At 37.2% G+C, this 26,945-nt stretch overlaps 1 protein-coding gene across 2 annotated transcripts in view; it reads right to left on the reverse strand.

Annotated features, from left to right (window-relative positions):
- The window catches only part of PRDM5 (PR/SET domain 5), a 220,956-nt gene that overhangs the window by 76,880 nt on the left and 117,131 nt on the right, over positions 1 to 26,945 (reverse strand). For both annotated transcript variants that reach the window (XM_027103618.1, XM_027103617.1), the window contains 3 exons: positions 15,192 to 15,285; positions 11,655 to 11,815; positions 8,388 to 8,481 (listed from right to left, as the gene is read on the reverse strand). In XM_027103618.1, coding sequence (XP_026959419.1) covers positions 8,388 to 8,481; positions 11,655 to 11,815; positions 15,192 to 15,285 — 349 coding nt within the window. The remainder of the gene's footprint in view (positions 1 to 8,387; positions 8,482 to 11,654; positions 11,816 to 15,191; positions 15,286 to 26,945) is intronic.

Raw genomic sequence — 26,945 nt, forward strand, 5'->3', positions numbered from 1 at the left:
CAACCTATGCCAAACAACTAGCAAAACAGGAACACAACCCCATCCATTAGCAGAGAGGCTGCCTAAAATCATAATAAGGCCAGAGACACCCCAAAACACACCACCAGACGTGAACCTGCCCACTAGAGAGACAAGATCCAGCCTCATCCACCACAACACAGGCACTAATCCCCTCCACCAGGAAGCCTACACAACCCACTGAACCAACATAACCCACTGGGAGCAGACAACAAAAACAGTGGGAACTACGAACCTGCAGCCTGCAAAAAGGAGACACCAAACAGTAAGAAAAGCAAAATGAGAAGACAGAAAAACACAGCAGATAAAGGAGCAAGATAAAAATGCACCAGACCTGACAAATGAAGAGGAAATAGGCAGTCTACCTGAAAAAGAATTCAGAATAATGATAGTAAGGATGATCCAAAATCTTGGAAATAGAATGGACAAAATGCAAGAAACAGTTAACAAGGACCTAGAAGAAATAAAGATGGAAACAAGCAACGATGAACAACACAATAAATGAAATTAAAAATACTCTAGATGGGATCAATAGCAGAATAACTGAGGCAGAAGAACGGATAAGTGACCTGGAAGATAAAATAGTGGAAATAACTACTGCAGAGCAGAATAAAGAAAAAAGAATGAAAAGAACTGAGGACAGTCTCAGAGACCTCTGGGACAACATTAAACGCACCAACATTCGAATTATAGGGGTTCCAGAAGAAGAAGAGAAAAAGAAAGGGACTGAGAAAATATTTGAAGAGATTATAGTTGAAAACTTCCCTAATATGGGAGAGGAAATAGTTAATCAAGTCCAGGAAGCACAGAGGGTCCCATACAGGATAAATCCAAGGAGAAATATGCCAAGACACATATTAATCAAACTGTCAAAAATTAAATACAAAGAAAGCATATTAAAAGCAGCAAGGGAAAAAATACAAATAACACACAAGGGAATCCCCATAAGGTTAACAGCTGATCTCTCAGCAGAAACCCTACAAGCCAGAAGGGAGTGGCAGGACATACTGAAAGTGATGAAGGAGAAAAACCTGCAACCAAGACTACTGTACCCAGCAAGGATCTCATTCAGATTTGATGGAGAAATTAAAACCTTTACAGACAAGCAAAAGCTGAGGGAGTTCAGCACCACCAAACCAGCTTTACAAAAAATGCTAAAGGAACTTCTCTAGACAAGAAACACAAGAGAAGGAAGAGACCTATAATAACGAACCCAAAACAATTTAGAAAATGGGAATAGGAACATACATATCGATAATTACCTTAAATGTAAATGGACTAAATGCTCCCACCAAAAGACACAGATTGGCTGAATGGATACAAAAACAAGACCCTTATATATGCTGTCTACAAGAGACCCACTTCAGACCTAGAGACACATACAGACTGAAAGTAAGGGGATGGAAAAAGATATTCCATGCAAATGGAAACCAAAAGAAAGCTGGAGTAGCAATTCTCATATCAGACAAAATAGACTTTAAAATAAAGACTATTAGAAGAGACAAAGAAGGACACCACATAATGATCAAGGGATCGATCCAAGAAGAAGATATAACAATTGTAAATATTTATGCACCCAACATAGGAGCACCTCAATACATAAGGCAAAAACCAACAGCCATAAAAGGGGAAATCAACAGTAACACATTCATAGTAGGGGACTTTAACACCCCACTTTCACCAATGGACAGATCATCCAAAATGAAAATAAATAAGGAAACACAAGCTTTAAATGATACATTAAACAAGATGGACTTAATTGATATTTATAGGACACTCCATCCAAAAACAACAGAATACACGTTTTTCTCAAGTGCTCATGGAACATTCTCCAGGATAGATCATATCTTGGGTCACAAATCAAGCCTCGGTAAATTTAAGAAAATTCAAATTGTATCAAGTATCTTTTCCGACCACAACGCCATGAGACTAGATATCAATTACAGGAAAAGATCTGTAAAAAATACAAACACATGGAGGCTAAACAATACACTACTTAATAATGAGGTGATCACTGAAGAAATCAAAGAGGAAATTAAAAAATACCTAGAAACAAATGACAATGGAGACACTACGACCCAAAACCTATGGGATGCAGCAAAAGCAGTTCTAAGGGGGAACTTTATAGCAATACAAGCCCACCTTAAGAAGCAGGAAACATCTCGAATAAACAACCTAACCTTGAACCTCAAGCAATTAGAGAAAGAAGAACAAGAAAACCACAAAGCTAGCAGAAGGAAAGAAATCATCAAGATCAGATCGGAAATAAATGAAAAAGAAATGAAGGAAAAAATAGCAAAGATCAATAAAACTAAAAGCTAGTTCTTTGAGAAGATAAACAAAATAGATAAACCACTAGCCAGACTCATCAAGAAAAAAAGGGAGAAGACTCAAATCAATAGAATTAGAAATGAAAAAGGAGAAGTAACAACTGACACTGCAGAAATACAAAAGATCATGAGAAATTACTACAAGCAACTCTGCCAATAAAATGGACAACCTGGAAGAAATGGACAAATTCTTAGAAATGCACAACCTGCCAAGACTGAATCAGGAAGAAATAGAAAATATGAACAGACCAATCACAAGCACTGAAATTGAAACTGTGATTAAAAATCTTCTAACAATCAAAAGCCCAGGACCAGATGGCTTCACAGGCGAATTCTATCAAACATTTAGAGAAGAGCTAACACCTATCCTTCTCAAACTCTTCCAAAATATAGCAGCGGGAGGAACACTCACAAACTCCTTCTACAAGGCCACCATCACCTTGATACCAAAACCAGACAAGGATGTCACAAAGAAAGAAAACTACAGGCCAATATCACTGATGAACATAGATGCAAAAATCCTCAACAAAATACTAGCAAACAGAATCCAACAGCACATTAAAAGGATCACACACCATGATCAAGTGGGGTTTATTCCAGGAATGCAAGGATTCTTCAATATACGCAAATCTATCAATGTGATAAACCATATTAACAAATTGAAGGAGAAAAACCACATGATCATCTCAATAGATGCAGAGAAAGCTTGTGACAAAATTCAACACCTATTTATGATAAAAACCCTGCAGAAAGTAGGCATAGAGGGAACTTTCCTCAACATAATAAACGCCATATATGACAAGCCCACAGCAAACATCATCCTCAATGGTGAAAAACTGAAAGCATGTCCACTAAGATCAGGAACAAGACAAGGTTGCCCACTCTCACCACTCTTATTCAACATAGTTTTGGAAGTTTTAGCCACAGCAATCAGAGAAGAAAAGGAAATAAAAGGAATCCAAATCGGAAAAGAAGAAGTAAAGCTGTCACTGTTTGCAGATGACATGATCCTATACATAGAGAATCCTAAAGATGCTACCAGAAAACTACTGGAGCTAATCAATGAATTTGGTAAAGTAGCAGGATACAAAATTAATGCACAGATATCTCTGGCATTCCTATATACTAATGATGAAAAATCTGAAAGTGAAATCAAGAAAACACTCCCATTTACCACTGCAACAAAAAGAATAAAATATCTAGGAATAAACCTACCTAAGGAGACAAAAGACCTGTATGCAGAAAATTATAAGACACTGATGATAGAAATTAAAGATGATACAAATAGATGGAGAGATATACCATGTTCTTGGATTGGAAGAATCAACATTGTGAAAATGACTCTACTACCCAAAGCAATCTATACATTCAATGCAATCCCTACCAAACTACCACTGGCCTTTTTCACAGAACTAGAACAAAATTTTTCACATTTTGTATGGAAACACAGAAGACCCCGAACAGCCAAAGCAATCTTGAGAAAGAAAAATGGAGCCAGAGGAATCAGGCTCCCTGACTTCAGACTATACTACAAAGCTACAGTAATCAAGACAGTATGGTACTGGCACAAAAACAGAAATGCAGATCAATGGAACAGGATAGAAAGCCCAGAGATAAACCCACGCACATATGGACACCTTATCTTTGATAAAGGTGGCAGGAATGTACAGTGGAGAAAGGACAGCCTCTTCAATAAGTGGTGCTGGGAAAACTGGACAGGTACATGTAAAAGTATGAGATTAGATCACTCCCTAACACCATACACAAAAATAAGCTCAAAATGGATTAAAGACCTAAATGTAAGGCCAGACACTATAAAACTCTTAGAGGAAAACATAGGAAGAACACTCTTTGACATAAATCACAGCAAGATCCTTTCTGACCCACCTCCTAGAGTAATGGAAATAAAAACAAAAATAAACAAATGGGACCTAATGAAACTTCAAAGCTTTTGCACAGCAAAGGAAACCATAAACAAGACCAAAAGACAACCCTCAGAATGGGAGAAAATATTTGCGAACAAAGCAACTGACAAAGGATTATCCTCCAAAATTTACAAGCAGCTCATGCAGCTCAATAACAAAAAAACAAAAAACCCAATCCAAAAATGGGCGGGAAACCTAAATAGACATTTCTCCAAATAAGATATACAGACTGCCAACAAACACATGAAAGAATGCTCAATATCATTAATCATTAGAGAAATGCAAATCAAAACTACAATGAGATATCATCTCACACCAGTCAGAATGGCCATCATCAAAAAATCTAGAAACAATAAATGCTGGAGAGGGTGTGGAGAAAAGGGAACACTCTTGCACTGCTGTTGGGAATGTGAATTGGTTCAGCAACTATGGAGAACAGTATGGAGGTTCCTTAAAAAACTAAAAATAGAACTACCATATGACCCAGCAATCCCACTACTGGGCATATACCCTGAGAAAACCATAATTCAAAAAGAGTCATGTACCAAAATGTTCATTGCAGCTCTATTCACAATAGCCCGGAGATGGAAACAACTTAAGTGCCCATCATCGGATGAATGGATAAAGAAGATGTGGCACATATATACAATGTTATATTACTCAGCCATAAAAAGAAACGAAATTGAGCTATTTGTAATGAGGTGGATAGACCTAGAGTCTGTCATACAGAGTGAATTAAGTCAGAAAGAAAAAGACAAATACCGTATGCTAACACATACATATGGAATCTAAGGAAAAAAAAAATGTCATGAAGAACCTAGGGGTAAGACAGGAATAAAGACACAGACCTAGTGGAGAACGGACTTGAGGATATGGGGAGGGGGAAGGGTGAGCTGTGACAGGGCGAGAGAGAGTCATGGACATATATACACTATCAAATGTAAGGTAGATAGCTAGTGGGAAGCAGCCGCATGGCACAGGGATATCGGCTCGGTACTTTGTGACCGCCTGGAGGGGTGTGATAGGGAGGGTGGGAGGGAGGGAGACGCAAGAGGGAAGAGATATGGGAACATATGTATATGTATAACTGATTCACTTTGTTATAAAGCAGAAACTAACACACCATTGTAAAGCAATTATATCCCAATAAAGATGTTAAAAAAAAAAAGAAGAAAAATGGAACCAGACTGAACATTAAAATATTATAAAGCACACAAAACAAAAATCACGTGATTTCATAAGAAAAAATAATAAAGAGAGAAAAAGTGAATGTATAGATCTCAAAATGCGAGCTTTATCATCATAGAAGCAAAATAACTACATAAACCCATTTGGTCACTGAGCCAGGTTCCAGCTTGGAAGGGAAAATGGATGCACGTGATTTGGAGGACAGGACAAAGCGAATAAAAGAGAAGCAGGGCTTCGCTGGTGGCGCAGTGGTTGAGAGTCCGCCTGCCGATGCAGGGTACACGGGTTTGTGCCCCGGTCCAGGAAGATCCCACATGCCGCGTAGCGGCTAGGCCCGTGAGCCATGGCCGCTGAGCCTGCGCGTCCGGAGCCTGTGCTCCGCAACGGGAGAGGCCACAACAGTGAGAGGCCCGCGTACCGGAAAAAAAAAGAAAAAAAAAAAAAAAAAAGAGAGGCAAAAGCAGCATTAGTCCATGCAGGAAAAGAAATCCACACCAGGACTGTTATGGAAGCCCAGATACTGCCAACCCGCCAGGTCTCCGCAGCCACCTCTGTTGCTTGACACCGACCACTTCAAATACAGCCCCAGCCATGCTGCCAGGCAACTGTCACCAAAAACATAGGCTTCACATCAAAATAACTCAAAGAAGAATTGTAAAATGTGAAAATGAAATGAGTCTGATTTTAAACAGAAAAATCCAGTTTTAAGTAAATAATAATTGTAAATAAATAATTATACAACTATTTGTGTGGACATACATAAACACATAGGCCACCTTTATATTTTTACTTTACTTATTTAAATGTATATGCTGGCTGACTGTGCCTTAGCACTGTTGTCTGAATTTAGGTGGCCAGTTTTCTTGATCAGAAACCAATAAACCAGAACCTGTACAACATTTAAATAACCAAATCATATAAAAAAGATTTGAATTTTTAAAAATATTCTTTAGATTACAGATACTGTAGAACATAACAACAAAAAAAACTACAAATATTTATTAATATTTTTATCACAGAGAATTCTTGGAGCTCAAAAAAATATTATTATTGCAACTTTGTAGCAGATAATAATTAAAATTTTAGAAGACATTACTAGTTTAAGTTTATTCTTCTCCACTGCCCATCCTCTACAAGTAAATAAAATGTAGGCACATGGAATTCTCAAGGATGGAATTATTTTGAATAATCAAGTGTTCTATGATTGGATTCACCTTTTCTATGCTGAAATACATGTTTTAATGCATTCTGAACAATAATCACTGCCTTTTAAAAACACACTATATCAACCATAATTCAATTACATGATAATGTCTCAGGGCATTACTCTAAACTTATTACTATGATACACAGAAATAATACACTTTCCCCATCTCCTAATTGCCCTCCTTCCACATACAAATTATACACACAAACACACACATACAGACATAAAATCTGCGGAGCAAATTATAAGTTACATTTTCAGGGTGGCACAAAGACGCCTTCTAAGAACTACGGATCCAGAATGGAAGGCTGCTGATTTCACTCTCGCCTTTAACCATGTCTGCCACAATTCCGCATGGCCCCCAAAACACGGAAGAGAGTGGTGCCCACTGACGTCAAAGACTACACTGTTAGGTTCCGGGGCTGGCCTGGGACTTCAGAGCTCTCTCTCCTCTCTCTTCATCATTTACTTGCCTCTTCTGTACAATCAGGACATGGTGCTAACAGTCTCTGGCACTATTTTAAGTCCACCTGTCCTCAGCATGATTCTCTGCTGCCCTTTTCTTTTTGCTTCTCTCTACTTTTCTTTTTGTTGTGTTCTGTTTCTGCTACACATATTGGACTGTGTCCTGAAAGCCTCACTTTCTGTAGATACTTCTAGTCAAGAAGATCTCCTTTCCTTCTTTAGGGCGCCCATTATTCCACAGCCATCATGTATAATGCTTGATCTGTTCTTGGTTATATGTTTCATTTGAAAGCATTTAAGAGGCTATTCTAAGATGACAACTACTAAGTTGACCTACGCTTTTCAGCTTTAGCCAGAAAATTTCCAAAATAAGAAATTATGCTGCATGGCTGTCCTTTTTTTTTTTCCACCTTTGTATAATAATCACAGTATTATTCTTTGACCTGCTTAAACTAACATTTCTTCATTCACAACACAGTTATTGTGCTAAACACTGAGCTAGGAGCTAGGGACACAATGATAAAGAAAGTCAAATACTACGGCTCTTGAATAAAAAGCTTCAGCAATTTAATCCAGTTACACAGTTTACCAAACACAGTCCAGCTACTGAGAACCACTTAAGATTCACACACAATAATCTGGCTATCAAAATTAAGAGTATTCTTTCAAGTCTTTTCAAGAACTTCTCTACATGACAGATAAAACCCAAACAAAGTTCTTTGAAGAATATTTAGCTGTTCATTCACTAGGGCACAGCCCTCCCTCATGGGAGAAACTACACAGGAAGTTGTAAGAAATGAAGAAAACCCTTTAGGAAGCAATTCATGGCATAACAGATACTATGGTCACATCACCCTTGCATCCAATAAAATCTTATAGCATTCAAGCCACATTCCAAGGACTTTTTACATTTTAAAAGGCCACATTTGATGCGAGTTACAGGAGGGATTTTTAAGAGGAGGCCCTTAGCCTTCTGTAAAACTGCTACACCCTATTCCATCTATTAGAATAGTATACAAAGTAAATCAGTTATTTCACAACCAAACATTAATCAGTTGCCACTTTAGATATTTAACTTAGTTTGGGAAAGTGTACTTATTCAAAATTTTTCTAGAGTAAGAAACTAGATGCTATAAAACTTTACAAGAGAGGAAACAGTCAAGATTAATTCTTAATCTTGGAGTCATTTTGTAAAATTATAAACTCCTTCTCTTGGAAGAATTTGATTTCTCTATGTTGTTTTTAGCTACATACCTGTGTGGCTACGGATATGAACTCTCAGTGTACCACTGCTGGCAAACTTCTGGCCACAATATGGGCAGATTTTCTCCTTTTCTCCTGTATGTGTCTAAACGGAAAGGAATAAAAAAGGTTGAGGACAAATATAAAGAATGAGGTTAAAATGATTAAGTGCCTCTGACAACAGTAAATCCTTTTTTTCCCAGGATTATGTTCCTTTAAAATGATTTAATATCACAATGAGATTTTAAACAATTTATCATGGTTATTCCCACTGGTTCAAAAAAACCTCTTAGAATCATGTGTTAGTGTTAATTTGAAAATAACTCTGCAGTTTACATTTTAAGCCTTTATGGAGCCCCCATGTAAAGATGATTAAGTTATACAAAGCCAGTATATGTTAACAAAACCGCATAATCAAAATGGGGCTACAGCTGCCCTTGACTGCTGCCAAGAAACACTTCCTTAGAAGCACTTTTCACATTCTTTGTGTGTATTTAGTGCTTGAGGACAGAATTAATCTCAATAAAGTAATCTGTTACTTGCATTATGTTTGTCAGACAGGACTGGTTTTACTGCAAAGCAAAAAGGAATATAAATCTGATTTGATCTTTAAATTCAGCAGGTGTTAACTGAACAGTCAATTTGAAAGATCACTGCTGCCTTCAGTACCTTTAACCTGGACATAAAACCACCACACAAGAAAAGGTGAATGAGTATCACCAAAGCCAGTTTCAATACAATGTTAAGAGAGTTCAAAGAAAAAAAGAGTGACCTCTCCCAAAAAAGGAGGCAGATGAGGTGTTTTAAACTTGGCTCACAATCTCATCAGGCGAGCAGTGTTTCTACCAACATCAAAATAGGTCATTCCAATAAATGAGAAGACAGAGCTACTTTTCAAGTCCCATTGGTTTTCAAACTTAGGAGAAGGGAAAAGGAGAAGGAAACCATTACTTCAGACACCTGCAAATTCTCTCAGACCCTTTTTAGAATTGCTAACTTCAATGATAACCTAAATATGAACAAAAGCATATAGTGGATCATCCGGGTTACCACCACCTTCACAAAACAGAACTTCCAGGGCCTGTGTTTGCCTTTGTTTTTACGCAAATTACTGGCAAATATTATTATTTGAATTGCCATGAGCTAATGCAGAAAGAACAGGAAAGGTTTTTTAAAAGGTTTTTTAAAAAGGTTCTTTAAAAATGATGTGTTCCCAGAAAGGAAAGACAGGCTAGCTGGGATAGAGAAAAAAGGGTGGGGTAATTATGTCAGAACCTGACAACCTCGAGGAACCACTAACTTAGCAAAACATTCTCATCTTCCATATTAAATCAATTGTTAACTTTCATATAATTGGTTTATAACCTTATTGGTTGATATTTAATTTATAAATTTTCATATTTGAATTATAATCTATATTTGGATATACACTATCATACTTGTAATTTTTAAAAGAGTTATAAATGAAGTATCTTAGTCAACTTCAGTGTCCTCTAGATGTTTTTCCCTTGAAAAAGATTTATATTACATTCGAGTTTGAGGAATACAGTCTAATCAACAGCCACACTAGCCAATGATACTGTCTACAACAAACATCTCCTTGATTCTTCAATTGGCAGCACTTAACTTTCCATTTTCATTACAAGTTCTTATGCAAAACAGTTATACATTCTTTACACCTCAGTAAGAGCTGTTACTCCCATGGTCCACATTATGGTTCAATTTAAAGGAAATGGTATAACATTTTAACATATAACAGACCTGTGTTCTTCTCACTCCCTGACAGAAGGGACAAAATATGGCAATTCTTTCCTGATTAATATAACGTTGTTTGGGAATGGTATACATCTATTATTACAACATGGGATTATTCCAAACAGGAAACTACCAAGTTCTTTGTAGTACGTTTATAAAATCCACAGGATTTCTTTTGCTGCTACATAAGTATTTCATTGTTCACCTACTTATATTCAGTTACTTATAGTACTTCAGTAATGTAAGTTTCAAACTAAAGGATACTACGGCAATATTAATTAAAATAATTAAAGTGTTCTTTTTGGCTTAATTCAAAAATATATATTATTATTAGGTACAGAAATTTGACTGGTTGGTATTGTAAGATATTGAAAGTATAACACTACAAAATCTTAAATATGGTTAGAAAGCATGGAAACATCACAATGAGAACATTGGATAAATGTATGAGACAAAAATGAACAGTGCACCACAAAATATATTCTATGATAATCTGTTATTGCAGACAAACAATTATATCTTTCTGGAAAATTCACTATACTTTCCCTCATTGATTAAAACATAATAAAAGTCTATTAAATTCATGAAAAAGTAATCCAATCAAAGAAAGCTGAAAGATTATTCTATTCAGAGCTTTGAAAAGACAGTATCATTATTAATCAGCATTAAAGATACAAGAAAAGAAAGTTACTCAGTCCAGTTCTTTTGAAACAGCTGTATTAAGGACAGGTACCAAAATAAAAGTCATAATGACACAGAAGCCACTTCACATTCACTAGGCAGGACACGCCGAGCAGCAGAGACTACCACACTTCACAGTCATTTCTGAAGTCAACATTAAAACTTTCAACTGCATTAGTTATAATATGAATTTTGCTATTTAAAAAATATACTTAGAATGTATTTAATCAACAAGTAAAAATAACCTGTTGATTTGCTGGAGGTAATTAGCATAACACAAATAAGATAATCTCCAAATCACCATCAGTATGAACATCATTTTATTCAAGTTGAGCAAATACTTATCAAGTCCCTGTTCTGTACCAGGAATTTCCCTAGGTCCTAGGGATGCAAGATAAAGAAGGACCACTCTAATCCTGGAAGAAGTCAGTCTAATAACTTGTCAATAGACAGCTGAACTAGCTTTGAAAAATAAAACTATTAAAGCTCCACTCAGTATCTTTAAAAAAAGGAACCTATGTTAATCCAAAAATGTATAAAGTCGAAAAGCTCCCGTTCATCGAGTACACTGTAAAACCCACCTATCAGCATCGTTTAGGACTGTGTAGCATCCATACCTGAATCTAGGTTTGCTTTCATATGACAAATATATTCTCTTCTGATAAAATGAAGAAAACAGACATTTGCTAAAGAGCTGCTATCACTCATGGGTTTCGTATTTGTCATTTTGAGTAAATATGTTGATAAATTCATATAAAATTGATTATCACATGATAATTAACATACACGCCTGTATGGTTAAAATACGTAATCCATTCAAACTCACGGAAGGCTTCTACTTACTTTCTTATGACTTCTAAGCACTGAAGGTGTAACAAATGCCTTATTACACAGCTCACATCTGTACTTCTTGTGTCTTTCATGAACCACCTGGACATGAACATTTAAGGTGTCCTTCCTTTTAAAGGTAGCATCACAGTGATGACACTTGAAAGTCCTCTCACCTTAGAAATGAAAAAGCCAAATAAGAGAAACACAGACACAACAGCAGGGTGCTGTTAACTCCCCCTCACATGTACTAGATTTACGGCTGTTTTCTCCAAAAACCCAGCTTTACAGCTCTAACAATTTATCATAACCATAAAAGGTCACTTTTCCAACAACTGTTCAGTTCCATATTTGCTCATTCCCTGTGTGAATCATGTGGAGGGGGAGGGAGAGTCCTTTAACCTTCTTAGTGCCTTTAACTGGAAAATGTGGGGACTGAATTCGCTAATTTTCTAAAGGTCCTATGAATTTTCTTTAAAAGTATGTATTTCTAAGGCAGGGGCTTGAGTTTAACAAAAGGTCTCTGTTCTGCAGAGTGAGTTGCCTTTGGGGCCCCTCCTGAACTCCCCTCACCCCACCATTCTCCCTCTGGCCTTCAGGGGCAGAGGCAGAACTGGCTCCCAGGCAGTAAACTGGAGGGAAGCCCCTGAAGGCGGACGTCAGAGCAGATCCTTCACCCCGGGACAGGAGAGGGCTACAACTCCACTATCTCAGGAACTTGGCCTGGAGGCCCCCTAATGCAGTCCTTGGTCTGCTGTGAAATGGCTAGGGAAGGGCTTCAACTTCCAGGCTCTCAGACTGTTTGGGGGCTGCCTCTCAAAGAGGCAGCTGGATTGGGGCAGGGGGACCCAGAGTGGCAACTGCCCTTTTCTACCCTAGAGCCCCTCAAAGGGCCCCCCAGCTCTAGGGCTGGGGTCTAGGGCTGTACCCTAGAGTCCAGCGGGGGGCCTCCACCACCTGGCCCCTGGCAGTGCCCTCAGGCCCCTTTTCTTTCCTGGGCAGGGGACCCGTGGTGGGACACAGCGTCTTCCGAATGCGTCCCGCAGAGGGTACCTGGGAGGGTTTTCACCTTCCCATCAAATAGCCTCGGCTTGCAGGAAAGCAACTCCAGAAGCTATGTTTAGGGAGTTTATGGGACTTTTTAAACTTTCATACCATGCTATGTCTAAAGTCCATTTTAAATACATTTTAAGTGATCAATGTACACAATTAGAAGATAGTGAATCTCCCAGAAAGATATAAAACATACGTAGCGTGTATAAAGACAGACTAGTATTTGCATATATTTTCCCTTTTTACAGAACAATTATAATAGCACAGATTCAAAAAGTATATTCACTATGAGATAAAATATGCAGGTAACTGTCTACATCTAAAGAAGAGATTACCTCAATTTCAACCAAGCTCTTCTACCTGCCCTCCATCTAACTAACATAAATTTAGAAATGTGAAGATCCTATTATTTCGTCACACCAAATTTAAGGAAGGAATGACAAGAAGAACGAAAATAAAAAGGAAAAGGCAAATTACCCTCCCTTTGTCTTTTCAAACAGAAGTATGGCTCTTTAAATTCTCTTAAAGTCTCTAAGGAAGTTGTTGAGTTGCTGAAATTCGATACTTGAAACCAAGTCACACCAAACCATGCATGAACTGTATAGATTCTGAGAGCTGTGTTTATATGCTGCCTTTGTGCTTTTTTGTTGCAGGGTGTTATTGTTGTCACCTCGTTTGTCTTCATATATCTTTCTAGATTTATTTAAAATTTTATTGATATTTGTATAAAATGTATAACCAGTGAGAGTAAAAGGACAAGTGACATAAAACTGTAAATGTTAATAATACCAAATCTATTCAGGCACTGGAAAAAAATACTCCACGATTGCTCCTATCAAAGTATTTCCATTAAATTATTAAGTGAATCAAAGTATTGGTTCCTGTACGAAAATCTTATTCAAGCTATACCAAGGAAGTCCATACCTTTCTTCTTTCATATTTTAATTCCAGATTTTTTTGTTTTAAGTTTATCAGAACTTTAAAATTCTGATACGAGGTTTTATCAGATTTCTTTACCTTAAATTTATCAGGATTTTTCCCTATCTTAAAACCAAGAAGCTAGCTAGTAACCTGCCTTTTGGTTTTCAGTGTATTAGGAAATAACAGTAATTTCCAAAATAATTATGACATCTTATTTTTCATATTTGGAGCCACAGTGCTGATGTAAGTTTCTAAAACAATCCTCATGTTTTGAAGTTAAATGGGTTTTAACTTTCCTATTGTATAAGACAAGATCTAGTCTTTTGTCCTCTCTATTTTAGCCATTTTCTTTATCAAATGACAGCGAAATGGGATGGAAATTCCTGCTGTTACATGACATATTTTATTTCTTAAATGCATAGCTCTTCTTTATAAGGAAAATGGAAAACGGTGCTAACAGCTTCTCCAGAGCTGTAAGGTGAATACAGAATGACATGAGATCTCAGCACTGTCTTTCCTATAGGAAAAGACGCATTTCATCACAATCATTACCACTCAATAAATATAAAAACTTTAGTATCTTTATTATTTTGCATTTTAGATACTTTGACTTGACCAGAGAAAATTTCTTCCAAGATCTGTACAATCAAATGTCAAGACTGTTCTGCTTTTCTCAGAAATATTAAAAATTTAATAAGCATTAGAAACTACATGTTAGAGGATGTTCTACTGATTAAACAAGTCAAGTGAAAAGGAAGTTATTACTTATGTTATACCATTTTTATTTAACTTTAGATACAGTAAAGTAGTAAATCTCTGGTGGCTTCAACATCTGAACACAGAACCCACTTTAAAACTCTGTTTAGCAATAACAATTTCTTCTCTGAATAAAGTGACATGGCTAAAAACTGTGGTATTCTAAAATCAGCTCTCAGTGTAACTGCTAGACAGACTTCACGGTACGTAGGTGAATAACTTAATTCCCCCCTACCCCCACCAAAAATTCCCTTGCCAAAAGAAGTAAGAAATCAGAGGCAGTGGAGTAGGCAGGAAAAACACAGGACTAACAGGCTTGGATGCTACCCCCAGTGCTGTGCAACCCTTCTCTGAGTCTCAATTTTCTCAATTCCCCTCCAATGAAGAGGTTAAATTAGATGTTTACTCTGATCCTTTCCAATTTTAAAAGTCTGTGAGCTAATAAAATCATGCCAGATATCTGCATGTTTTAAAGAGTCAGGCATGTTTCCTTAATCATTACATTTAAAAGGGAACAAAAACGTCTGTTTCAGAACAAATTTCAAAGACACTTTACTGAACATGTTTTTATACACAGCTTTTAATAGTGGGAAAAATGATATAAAATAAAATGTCTCATAAAATGATTAATCTTACTGTGGGAAAATAAATCAAGGATAAAGGATGAAAAGGGGAAAGGCAGTTATCGGTCCTTTTTAAGTTTAAAAGCAGATTACATAACTACTTATAGGTCCGCTTCTGTGATGCCTACATTCTCAAAGGTTATAAGAACAAAATATGATATAATTCCTTTGGTCCTCAACTGCCTGGATTGTGACTTACTGTTATGTATAAGCAGGTGTCTCTGCAAAGAAAATGGGGTCCGGAACAAAGCTTTACATTCCTCACACTGGAAAGGCCTCTCTTCAGAGTGGGTCTGCAGATGAAAGAAACAGTGAGTCAGGACTCTCTAGAATCAACTAGTCATTACAATAATTGGAGCCTGGATTCACGATGGCGACCAGGAAAGACAGGAAGGTGGACAATATCCTGCTCCTTCTGGTAACATTCTTCCCCCGTAAAATTGGGAACACAAATAGGCTGTGTTCATGGGAAAAAAATGACTGTATTTTTAACTTCTCAAATTAATTAACTATAAACTTGATAAACAGTAAAGGAAACTGCTCCTATAATCTCAAATGCTAATCTCAATACACATTGGGATTTCTCAGAATCTACTTTGCAGAGTGAAATGATACGTAATTTCTCTAAAGACTAAACCTCCTTTATCAATGGACAGACTTTATTCTGGTACAACATTTTCAACACAGGCAAAGGAAACTGTATAAGGGAGACTGTTTCCACCCTTTTCCTTCAACTTCACTGACTAACTTCAAATAATTTTCAGTCCTAGGTGCTGCTTTTCCCCTAAATTAAACTAGAACATTTACTCATGTTTTAATTAACACCAGGTATCATTAATTAAATATTTATTTTGGATCAAATGCTATGCTAAACACTTCACATGAATTATTTCACTTAATTCTAATAGCAATTTGATAAATAAAATACCACTAGTGTCTCCATTTTATAGATGAGAAAACTAAGGCTCAAAAAGTTTCAGTAACTTGCCCAATGTCAAGCAGCATAGATGTAGGAAGCACTATTAATCCGTGACAGACAAAAATATATGTGTAAACAAGAAACAACAGAAATCCACCTGCTAGATCTAAAAATCAAAAACAAAAAACAACAGTAAAAACAGCTTACTCACTTGACCTGTTTTCCATTACACATCAGTATTAACGCATTTGGCACAAATCAGTAAATAAAATTCTATTCTACCAAGGATGGCGAGATAACAATGCTCATAAATGCTAACATGTAAAAAACTGAACTATGTTCTCTTATTAAAATAAAGCAAATCATATAATTGATGGGTTATGTTATGATAACTGTGGTATAAAAATAAAAGGAATTATTTAAAGAAAAGTCACTTTATTCACAGCATACAGATTTATACATTTTCTTTGTCTAATGGACACTATAATATTAAAGATATAAATATTACCTATTAACATAATGTTAGTGAGAAAGGGATTATCATGACTGTTTTCAACTGTGAAAAATATAGAAAAAGGATGGGAGGAACAAATATATAAAACTCAGGATAAACTACAGATATTCAAATGTGCTATTTAGAGAGATTAAAATGATAGGTGGGAATAAACATATCAATAAAATAGAACAAAGAGTAGGTTTCTTTTATTACCAAAGATATATGAACATTTAGTATAGGAAAATATGGCATTTCAAATTGGTATAAGAACAGTGGACTGTTTAGTAAATGGTTGTGAGGCAACTGTATAGATATTCAGGAAAAATTAAGTTGTGTCTATTCCCCACCCATTACAAGAGATAAATCCCATTTCAATTCAGCTATATTTTTTTTTAATGTGAAGAATAAGACACTAAATATACAAGAAAATATGAGTAAATATTTAAATAATTTTTGAGTAGGAAAAGGCTTTCTAGGCATGGCAGAAAACCGGGTACTCAGATGAGAGAATTAAATTTAAAACTGCAAGGCAAAAATATTCGGTGACACAGAAAATACTTGCAACATACACCAAAAGTTTAAAATTACTAATATAAAGAGTTATAGCAAATTAATAATATAAAAATTCCCCCAAAAGGGCAAAAGGACTCTCCTCCAAACAGCACTCTTAAAATTTCATTGATTATTTATTTTGCGCCAAGTCTATGATATGCACTTCATGCCGCTACATGCCAGTCCTATTTTATATTCTGGGGATATAGTTGTGGGAAAAAAAAGGCAAATGTCTCTGCTACTGTGGAGCTCTTACTCTAGCAGAGAGAGAGGAACAATCAACAAATGATAAAATATCAGATACATGCTACAGAGAAAAATAAAGCAGGGAAAGAGGACAGCAAATGTTTCAGAGAATGGGGTAGCAATTTTATTTTTTATTTTTTTGCGGTACGCGGGCCTCTCACTGTTGTGGCCTCTCCCATTGCGGAGCACAGGCTCCGGATGCGCAGGCTCAGCGGCCATGGCTCACCGGCCCAGCCGCTCCGCGGCATGTGGGATCTTTCCAGACCGGGGCACGAACCCGTGTCCCCTGCATCTGCAGGCGGACTCTCAACCACTGTGCCACCAGGGAAGCCCGGGTAGCAATTTTAAACAGGTGGTCAAGGAAATTCTGGCTGAGAAGGTGACAGTTGAGAGAAGATCTGATTGCACTGGGGCAACAGGGGCAGGTTTCCCTCTGGGTGATCTAGGCAGGAAACTCCACGGAGGCCAGTGTGATAGGAACTAAGTGGAAGAGTGGCACAGAAATGGGAGAAGGTGGAGAAATGGGAGAAGCAAATCATGTAGGGCTTGGTTAGCCACTGCAGGAATTTTGTCTTTTACTGAGAGAAATATAAAATCTCCCTAATGGGTTTTAAGCAGGTAAGAGGCATGATTCACTTGGCATTTAACAGGATGCTAAGGTGGCTGTGTTGAGAACAGGATATAGGGAGACAAGGGAAAGCAGAGAAACTGAGAAGTAATAGCAATAAACCAAGCAAGAGATGATTAAGACCTATACCAGGGTGGGAGCCACTAATGTGAAGGAAAGTCAGAGGCTTCTGGATCTATTATGAAAGTGAACAGGTTTTGCAGAAAGACCTGGATATGAAGCATAAGACACAGAAAGAAGGAAGCAAGCATGCCTCCAAAATTGTGACCTGAGTAACGGTAGACGGATTAGCCATTAACTAGTATATGAAAGAGCAAGCAAGAAACAAGTCTGGGTAAAAGATAAGGGGTTCGATTTTGGACAAGTTCAGATGACTATTAAGAGATGTCAACAGGCAGTTGAATATTTCAAGTCTGGATTACTGGCTCTAAAACTTGGGGATGTCAGATTACGTACAGTATTAATACTTCAAGCCATGAATGCAATTAAAGAATGAAAAATTTAAAACAAAATACTATCTATGGTCTATCAGACTGGCAGAAGTGAAGAAAATAGATATCAGTCTGTGTTGTCTGAAGGGTAAGAACATGCAAGCTCACATCTGGTAATTGGGAATGTAAATTTTCTGAGGGCCATGTGGCTCTATATACCAAACTGATAACTGTGCACAGACCTCTTGACTAACCAATTCCTTTTATAGAAATATATCGGACAAATTTTTGCACTTTTTTTTTTTGGTAGCACTGCACGGCATGTGGGATCTTAGTTCCCCGACCGGGGACTGAACCATGCCCTTGGCAGTGAGAGCATGGAGTCCTAACCACTGGACTGCCAGGGAATTCCCTTGCACAATTTTTTTTAAAAAGTAAAGAATTTTTTTTTAATTCCCATTGACAGTTATAAACCTAGTTAACTAAATTCTAGCGACTATTAAATATATTTTTTCTTTGATATGGAAAAGTCTCCATAACATATTTTGAGTGTCAAAAGCCGAATGCAAAGCGCTATACAGTAGAATACCATTTATGGCACATTCATACTCACACAGAACAGGGTCTAGGAAGATGTTCTACAAAACACTGAGGAGGGTTTTCGCAGTAAAGCGGACAGTGGTATTTGACAGAGTTTTTGCTTTGTTCTCTAGAACTTTCTTTGATGTTTTAATTTCCTACAAGTAGTAGATGATATCATTATAAAAAGAAAGAAACTCTTTCATTTTTAGAGCATCCAAATTGGAAAACAGGGTTGCTTTAACCTTCCAAAAATATATTCCACCCTAACCCATTCTTTCTCTTTTTCCAAATCTAGGACAAAACAACTTGTGGATATGATTTAGTGGCTTGATGATTAAAGAACTTGGGACAGCATAATGCCTTAGACCTATGTTAACCAAACCAAAGCCACAACTTCTGGATACTGACCTGAAGTCAGTAGCACGTTTCAAGCAGTAAGCTGTTAGTACATAGCCAGGTGAATACTTTGTCAAAAAGGTTCCAACACCACGGAGGTGTGATGGCATGACCTGTGAAAGTCTCAGCATTCAATCTCATTTAAGTAAGGTGGTAGTGAAATACCTGCAAGTGTGGATAGAGGACTTCTGTCTCCAAGATATATTTTACAAATACCAAATAAAATTAACCCTCTTAAAGGGTTTCTTATCCTTCAATTTTTCATCTCTACAGGGTTCCAAACTTTCCACTGACTTATTCATCACATTATCCTTGAGCTCCAGAACACCCTCCTTTTAAATGCCAGGCACTGAGACACCAATATCTGCTGACGTAACAAATGAGCTAGTCCACGAACTGGCACTATGAAATATATCATTTTATGCACCATGTCTGATTATTGTTGCAGATGTAGAAAATACATAAGAAAACGTGTTGCACTACCTGTAACACCTAGTAAAATGTCTCAAGAATGCTTCAGAAAGTTTACAACATAATTTTTATACAATAGTTAACAAATTATCACATTTCTAGCCAACCAAACCAAATACTAATTTCATGAGAGCAGATTAGCATTTTCCTCAGGCCCATTCACAATTAAAAATAACTTTGACTATCAGTAATACATACAGCTCCACAGTTAGCAATATTACTTGAAATGACATTTCTTCTTTCAGTCATGTGCAAAACAAGAAAACTATGACAAATTCAGGGGAAATAAGTAGAGATAAAATAAAACTGGAAAAAATATTCCAGAGATACATGTGTTAGAACTATTCTTTAAAAAAAAAATCTCATTATTGAAGTCTGTATAAAAGTATATTGCTATCCCACAGGGTCACATAATAAACCTAAGGTTTTATAAAATGTGTGTCATCTGGCTGTTTACAAGGTCTGTGGATTAAATTTTTACTGTCAGACTTACAACTGGCTTCCTAATAGGACTCACAAAAATGAACAGAAACTGGAGAAATACCAAAGAAATCAGTTTCTTTAAGCTCAGTACAGAAAAAGGTAGCTCATGCTACACACAGAAGTGAAGATGGAGTACAGCCTTGAGTAGCCAGTCCAACCTTTCCATTGCTTGAAAGCCACAACTCATTAGTACAAAACCATAATCTCAAGGGGCCAACTATTGAAGTCCCCGCAGCCCTAAGGACAGTCCTCCTCCATATCTGTGGGAGACTGGTTTCAGGACCTCAGAGGATACCAAAATCCAAGGATGCTCTCAGCTAGTGGGAACATACTACAAAGCACACGAGGCTCAGTTCAGTGCTCTGTAACGACCTAGATGAGTGGGATAGGAGGGGGTGGGAGGGAGGTCCAAGAGGGAGGGGATATAGGTATACATATAGCTGATTTACTTCATTATACAACAGAAAATAATACACCATTGTAAAGCAATTATACTCCAAAAACAAAAAAACGGCATAGTATTTGCATATAACCTATGCACATCCTCTCGTATATTTTAAATCACCTCTAGATTACTTATAATACCTAATACAATGTAAATGGTTGCCAGTGCACAGCAAATTCAAGTTCTGCTGTTTGGAACTTTCTGGAATTTTTCTTCCAAATACTTTGCATTCGCGGTTGGTTGAGTCTGTGGACGTGGAACCCGCAGACACAAAGGGCCAACTGTAATACCCTGATCAAGGCAAAGGGAATTTGCTAAGAGAAGAAATAATCATAGGCTTTCAGATGAAGTCTTCCTTGGAAGGCAACTCAGGGGGCTTTCCCCTCTTCTATACTGCTGAGAGACGGTATCTCATATTTGTAACCAAGGATACCTGTAGCAAACAGTGCTTTCAACACATGACTCTTCAGGCTAGCTGATTTGACCATTAATTTAAAAGTTCTGCCTCTGCATGGCCACTATTTACTACAGCTAGTCTAGAGCCATACAGAACAAGTTTATTCTCGCTTCCAAATGAAGCTCTTTGAATATCTGGAAACAGCAACCATGTCCCTTCACAAACTGTCCAGATAACAGAAACTTGTAGCTTCACCACTGAAGATAAAGTTTTCAGATGCATCATAATAATGTGAAGCAGAATTTTCTGCACAGAAGTAGGCCTCCTAATTTTTATAAGTCATATGTAACACACCATAGCAGCTATACTAGCTCCGTTAGTGGATAACTTGTTTGCTAGGCAAGATGGCGAAATAAATTGGTAATCTTGCATTGAACTTTATGTGCCATCCAAAGAGAAACGAGTGCAGATTCCTAAACTACAAACAGACAAACAAACAACAATGGATCAATTCCAGTCCTATCCAAAAATTACTCTAAAAATTAATACCAGTCCTTCAACAGGAAATAGTTTTCTTATAGTGTAAATCCTTAGTAACTAACAGATAATAGGAAATAGGATGAGAATAGGATTCCAAATATTTGGAATAGATAGATATAAAGTAAAATGTCTGTGTTTGTATGTGTGTGTGTGCATTTAAACCACTACCCAATTATCTAAGTGTCAACATGGCCAGAGGATATTTTCTCAATTGAAACCCTTATAAAAACTAATCTATTTTCAACATAATACAGATGCAAACAGAGTCAAAAGATCAGAGTCTGATTCTAAACTGATTCTAGTTTCTAATTTTAAATATAAAACACTCAATATGGGATATTAGGTTCAAAGCTTATTTTTTACTGAAAATACTGCACGTCAGCATATTTTAATTATAACATACAATTCTCATTTGTACAGTTCTAGTTTTCATTGGTTCAAGTTTGTGGCATTTTCTAGTTTGATACAAATTGTTATAGAAGAGAGAAGAGTGTCTCTTTTTAAAAAAGTAATAGTTTTCCATTTATTTTAACTTAGCTTCCAAATTTATACTACCTATTCTCTAAGACTGTCAACATCATTTAAAATTCATTACCCTGTCTATTGCGGGTTCACATAAGTACACTTCCTGCCCTCATGCTAAATCTTCCTCATTTGCCATGCTCTATGAGTCACAGTTTATTTCTAAAGTTTTTTGTCTTCTCTGGGTGAAACAAACCATCACCAAGTCTTCTGGCTACAGCTAACCTGAGTTTTTTTTTTTTTTTTTCCCCCAATCCTCTTTCACTTAGTCTTCTTCTAATAGATCCTCTGGGCTGAGAAACGAGTCAACCAAACTTGGTAGAATTTCAGGTAGAATAGAAATGAAAGGGACAAGGGAAGGATCTCCATGTTATACTAAATACTATGTTTTAATACATGAAAAAAATAAGAAATATACTGATAATGGAGAATTAATTTAATGATAATAGAGGAAAATAAACTGTTTTTATTTCCTTTTTCTATCCTGAACATATCTGAACCAAACCATTCAGAAGAACAAGGGTATATTTGAAGAATTTTTGTGAAGAGGAGCTGTTTTTTAATATATGACACTGATTTCCAGGAAGATAAAAAGGAAGCAGCGGGGCTTCCCTGGTGGCGCAGTGGTTGAGAGTCCGCCTGCCGATGCAGGGTATGCGGGTTTGTGCCCCGGTCCGGGAAGATCCCACATGCCGCGGAGCGGCTGGGCCCGTGAGGCATGGCCGCAGAGCCTGTGTGTCCGGAGCCTGTGCTCTGCAATGAGAGAGGCCATAACAGTGAGAGGCCCGCCTACCGCAAAAAAAAAAAAAAAAAAAAAAAGGAAGCAGTGATAAGACATCTGCTTATTAACATTAATCTTCCCAAAACACCATGTGAAAGAATTTTGAAAAAGGAAAACTACAAAGGAGCCCTTGTCCAACAGATATTAAAAAACATTATAAATCGCAACTATTAAAATAGTCTGATATTGCAAGGGAATACAGATTAAATGGAACAGAATGGAGTCCAAAAATAGATTTATACAAGAGGCGTTCAATAATGTGATAGCAGTGGTATGAATCAATATTTCAATCCATACCTAAAAATAAATTATTGATGGATTAAAATACCAATTAAGAAAGAAATATAACTTTTAAAAGCATTGACGAGTATTTGCATAATCTTGGAATAAGAAAGTTTTCTAAATAAGACTTAAAACTCAGAAGCTATAAATACTCAGAAGCCATAAAACTCATAATCCATGTCATACTTGAAAACATAAAAATGTAAAACTTCTTTACTCAAAAGATGCAAGTTGATAGATGGGGACAAATATTAGAAACAAAAACAGCAAAGTATTGATATTCATAATATCTATAGAGCTCCTAGAAATCAATAAGAAAACAGCCAAATAGGCCAGCAGAAAAAGGACAAAGAGTACCTACAAGCATTTCTCAGAAGAAAAATGGACAAAAAAAAAAACATAAAAAGAATTTCACCCACCATTGCTAAAATGCAATGAAACATCACCTTTCACTTCTCAGACTGAAAAAAAAAAAAAAAGGCTGATAACATAGATGTTTCTGATGGCACGGAGCACTTTCATCACTACTAAGTGAAAATAAGAGCTTTTTCAGAAGACAGTTGGGCAGGAGCAATCAAAATTTAAAGTAAACTTAATATCTGACCCATAAATTCCATACCTAAGATCTAGTTGCATAAATACTCTTGGCAAAGTTACAAAGTTTTATGTAAAAGGATGTTCACTGAAGTATCGAAATAGTAACGGTCATAAAAAATGAGTCGCTTTATATGAACCTACCTGAAATGCTCTCCAAGTCATAATGTCAAGGCAAAGAAGTAAGTTCCTGAATGACATCTGTGTCATAAAACCATTTACATTTAAATATACTTTTCTCCCAGATGGGTAGCCGAGACCTTGTGTTTTTCTCCAAGCTCCACCCAAAAAGCACATCCTCTTACACACAAACATCAGTGTGGAACGTGGAAGTTCCTGACGATTTACTAGGGTGACGAAGGAGGTGCTCTGTACTTACAGCATTTGAAAGCGCCCCTCCCAACCTAACACTCTGGAGTCTCTTCTTACACTCTCTTCTCCATTCCAATGGTCACCCTTCCCACCTTCTACCCCCCACCTTCCCAGCTCTGCCACCCAACCACCTCCAGCTCGCACCTTCCCATTTCTAATCTTCCCTATTCCAGCCCATTACAGTGACTTAAAGTATGTCAACGGCATTATGCTGAGGATAAAAACTGAATTTTACTCAGTCTACAAAATATCCTCCGGTTACTAGGATCACCTGCCTTTGAATACAGTAGTAGATGTGGTAATAATGAACAAATAATTTGTACAACAACGTGTACAGTTGTTAATATACTTGGGAAAGCCCAGAGGCTATTCACTGGGAAGGGGCCTAGAAACGTGGTAGGCAGAAGGGAGGGTGGCTGGTGCCGGGGATTCTAACCTAAGCTGCATAACTGACTACCCATGCATTCATGTATGATTTTAGGGATTTGTTTTCATAAGATGTCTACTACAAAGGAAAAAAAAGGAAAAGAAAATTAATTAAAAAATAAAGAACATTTCCCTTTGCGGTTTTAAGAAGGCTTATACGGTGTGCACTTGATCAGGCGGGTCAAGTAAAGTGAGCTCAACCCCTGGGTTGGGCTGGGCTGGTAAAGAGCAAAGAACAAAGGCAGTATTCTGGAGGTGAGAGCCAGTCTGAACCTTTAAGGCCAAGGCAAGAGTCAGAGGCTAGAGACCTGGAAAGCAAGGCCCTGTGCCCACAGGAACCGGGGTGAAGAAAGCTCTGAAGAGCAGCAGCAATGCTGTGGTTCAGGGAAACACCAAGGCACAGTCTTTAGTTGACGGCTCTTCAATCATAATCTGGGGAAGCAGAAGCAAGCTGGGAGGCAGGTTCTTCTATTAAAGTTTCTCAGGGGACAAAGGGCCATCACTGATTTGGGAGTAAGTGAGCTACGTGTGAAATATCTAACTCAGAGCCAGGAAAGGTTCAGAAAATTAGAACTGTGCAGTGTCTTCAAATGAAAGGTTTAAAGAGTTCTTAGCTATCTCGGGCTGATAAACCCAGTGCAGAAGGAACACAACCATGATTTTTCAGTGGATCACTAGATCACTGATATGCTCATAAAGTCAAGAAAGGGAGGGCTCAGAAAGGGAAAAATGCTGCAATACATATTGCAAATAGAGATTTAGAGAAATCACTCCTCGTATCATAACTACCATTTAACTAAGAACATTAAATCATTTATTTGGGATAATTTTTTCATGAATTTTTATTCATTCGGAAAATGTCTGCCACATTCAAAGCACAATGTGGTCAACAGGTGCCGTGAATTAAAGTACAGCATCTATCTTCAAAGCTTACTGTCTAGTACGAGAAATAAGGTGCTTACATTAGAAACTGTACGATGCCATCCCATCATCCACCGAAGAAAAATAACTGAAACAGGGTAAGCAATTTGCCATTAACTAAATGAGCTTCAGAGGAACATCTGTATCTGTTCCTTTCCTCTGTCAGGTTCTATTCCTACATGCATGCCCCCCTTAGTGTGAGCATCTCATCCTTGTGAATGTGCTTCTAGAACACAAAAATAGGCAATTCTGGACATACAACACCTTAAATGAACCACCCACTACTTCACCTACAACCCACCTGAAGAAGAGAAATCTGATGCAAAGTTGAAGGAAAAAGTGGTTGTGATGGAATTACTGAGCCACTGTCTTTCAATCTATAACTTGGCACCTTTCTTAGAGACTGACAAAGATTTCTTTTATTACGTAAAATTTATGCCATATATTATGGTCTTAGAACCTAATCCCTGATTTCTTTATAGAGAGACCTGTCCTTTTCTTTAAGGTCTAATAAAATCTCACCTGCACAAAGTCTGACCTGCAGTGTCTTTCAAACTGTCTGATCATGACCGAAAAGATAATTTTTATATCAAAATCTAACACATACACACAGACACACACACACGTGTATTATTTCATTAAATGACCCTTACTCTCATACTTTCTATTGTATTTTTTATTCTATTCTATTCTATTCTGTTCTCTTCTGTTCTATTCTATTCATGACCCAGTTAATTACTTCAAGACCCACAAAGCGGTCATGGCCCAGAATTTGGAAATCACTGGATGAGGTGTTAGTAGAGGACACCCAATGGAATTATTTTAGGAGAGGTTATGACCAGAGTTCCTCATCGGCTTCTAATGTTCATCCCTTGAAGGTCATATAAAGGTCAGGAAAACAGGTCTCTCATTTGAATAGACACAGCTCTTTCCCCCAGGAGCTTGTCTGTGACTTAATCAGGACAAAACCTCTCTGTTCTCATTCCCATCATCAAGCAAGTAGTGCCAGCTCCAGGATCCAAGATGGCTCAGCCCATCTAGATACCACACCCGTCACAGGAGTAGAAAGCACTATACACATCTCAGTTTGGCTTTGCTTTAAATCTGACAGGGAGCAAAATGGAGGATGAAGACTAATTAACTAATTTCTGTTTCCTGCGGTTCTGAAATGTCTGTCCAATTGTGATTTAAAGGATCACAGAATATAGGTGGATCCAGACGAACAATCTTTGTTTAACTAGATCCTAAAAATACAACTATGAATCAGGTTAAATGACTGTCAGGAAGGATTAGGGAAAAGAAAAACTAATTTTGACCAGTTGAGCTTGTATAACTGGCAGGATGACGAAACAAGTAATTAAGTTTAAGAAACAGAAATCACTCCTTCAAAATTTCACGCCCTATTGTCCATCACAATGAAAACATTTCCTTTTCAAGCAAATTTAAATGTTAAAAGAATTGACCCCAAA

This window comes from Aethalodelphis obliquidens, unplaced genomic scaffold, assembly GCF_003676395.1.
Source record: "Aethalodelphis obliquidens isolate GAN/ISIS:26980383/991018 unplaced genomic scaffold, ASM367639v1 scaffold6, whole genome shotgun sequence".
NCBI lineage: Eukaryota > Metazoa > Chordata > Mammalia > Artiodactyla > Delphinidae > Aethalodelphis > Aethalodelphis obliquidens.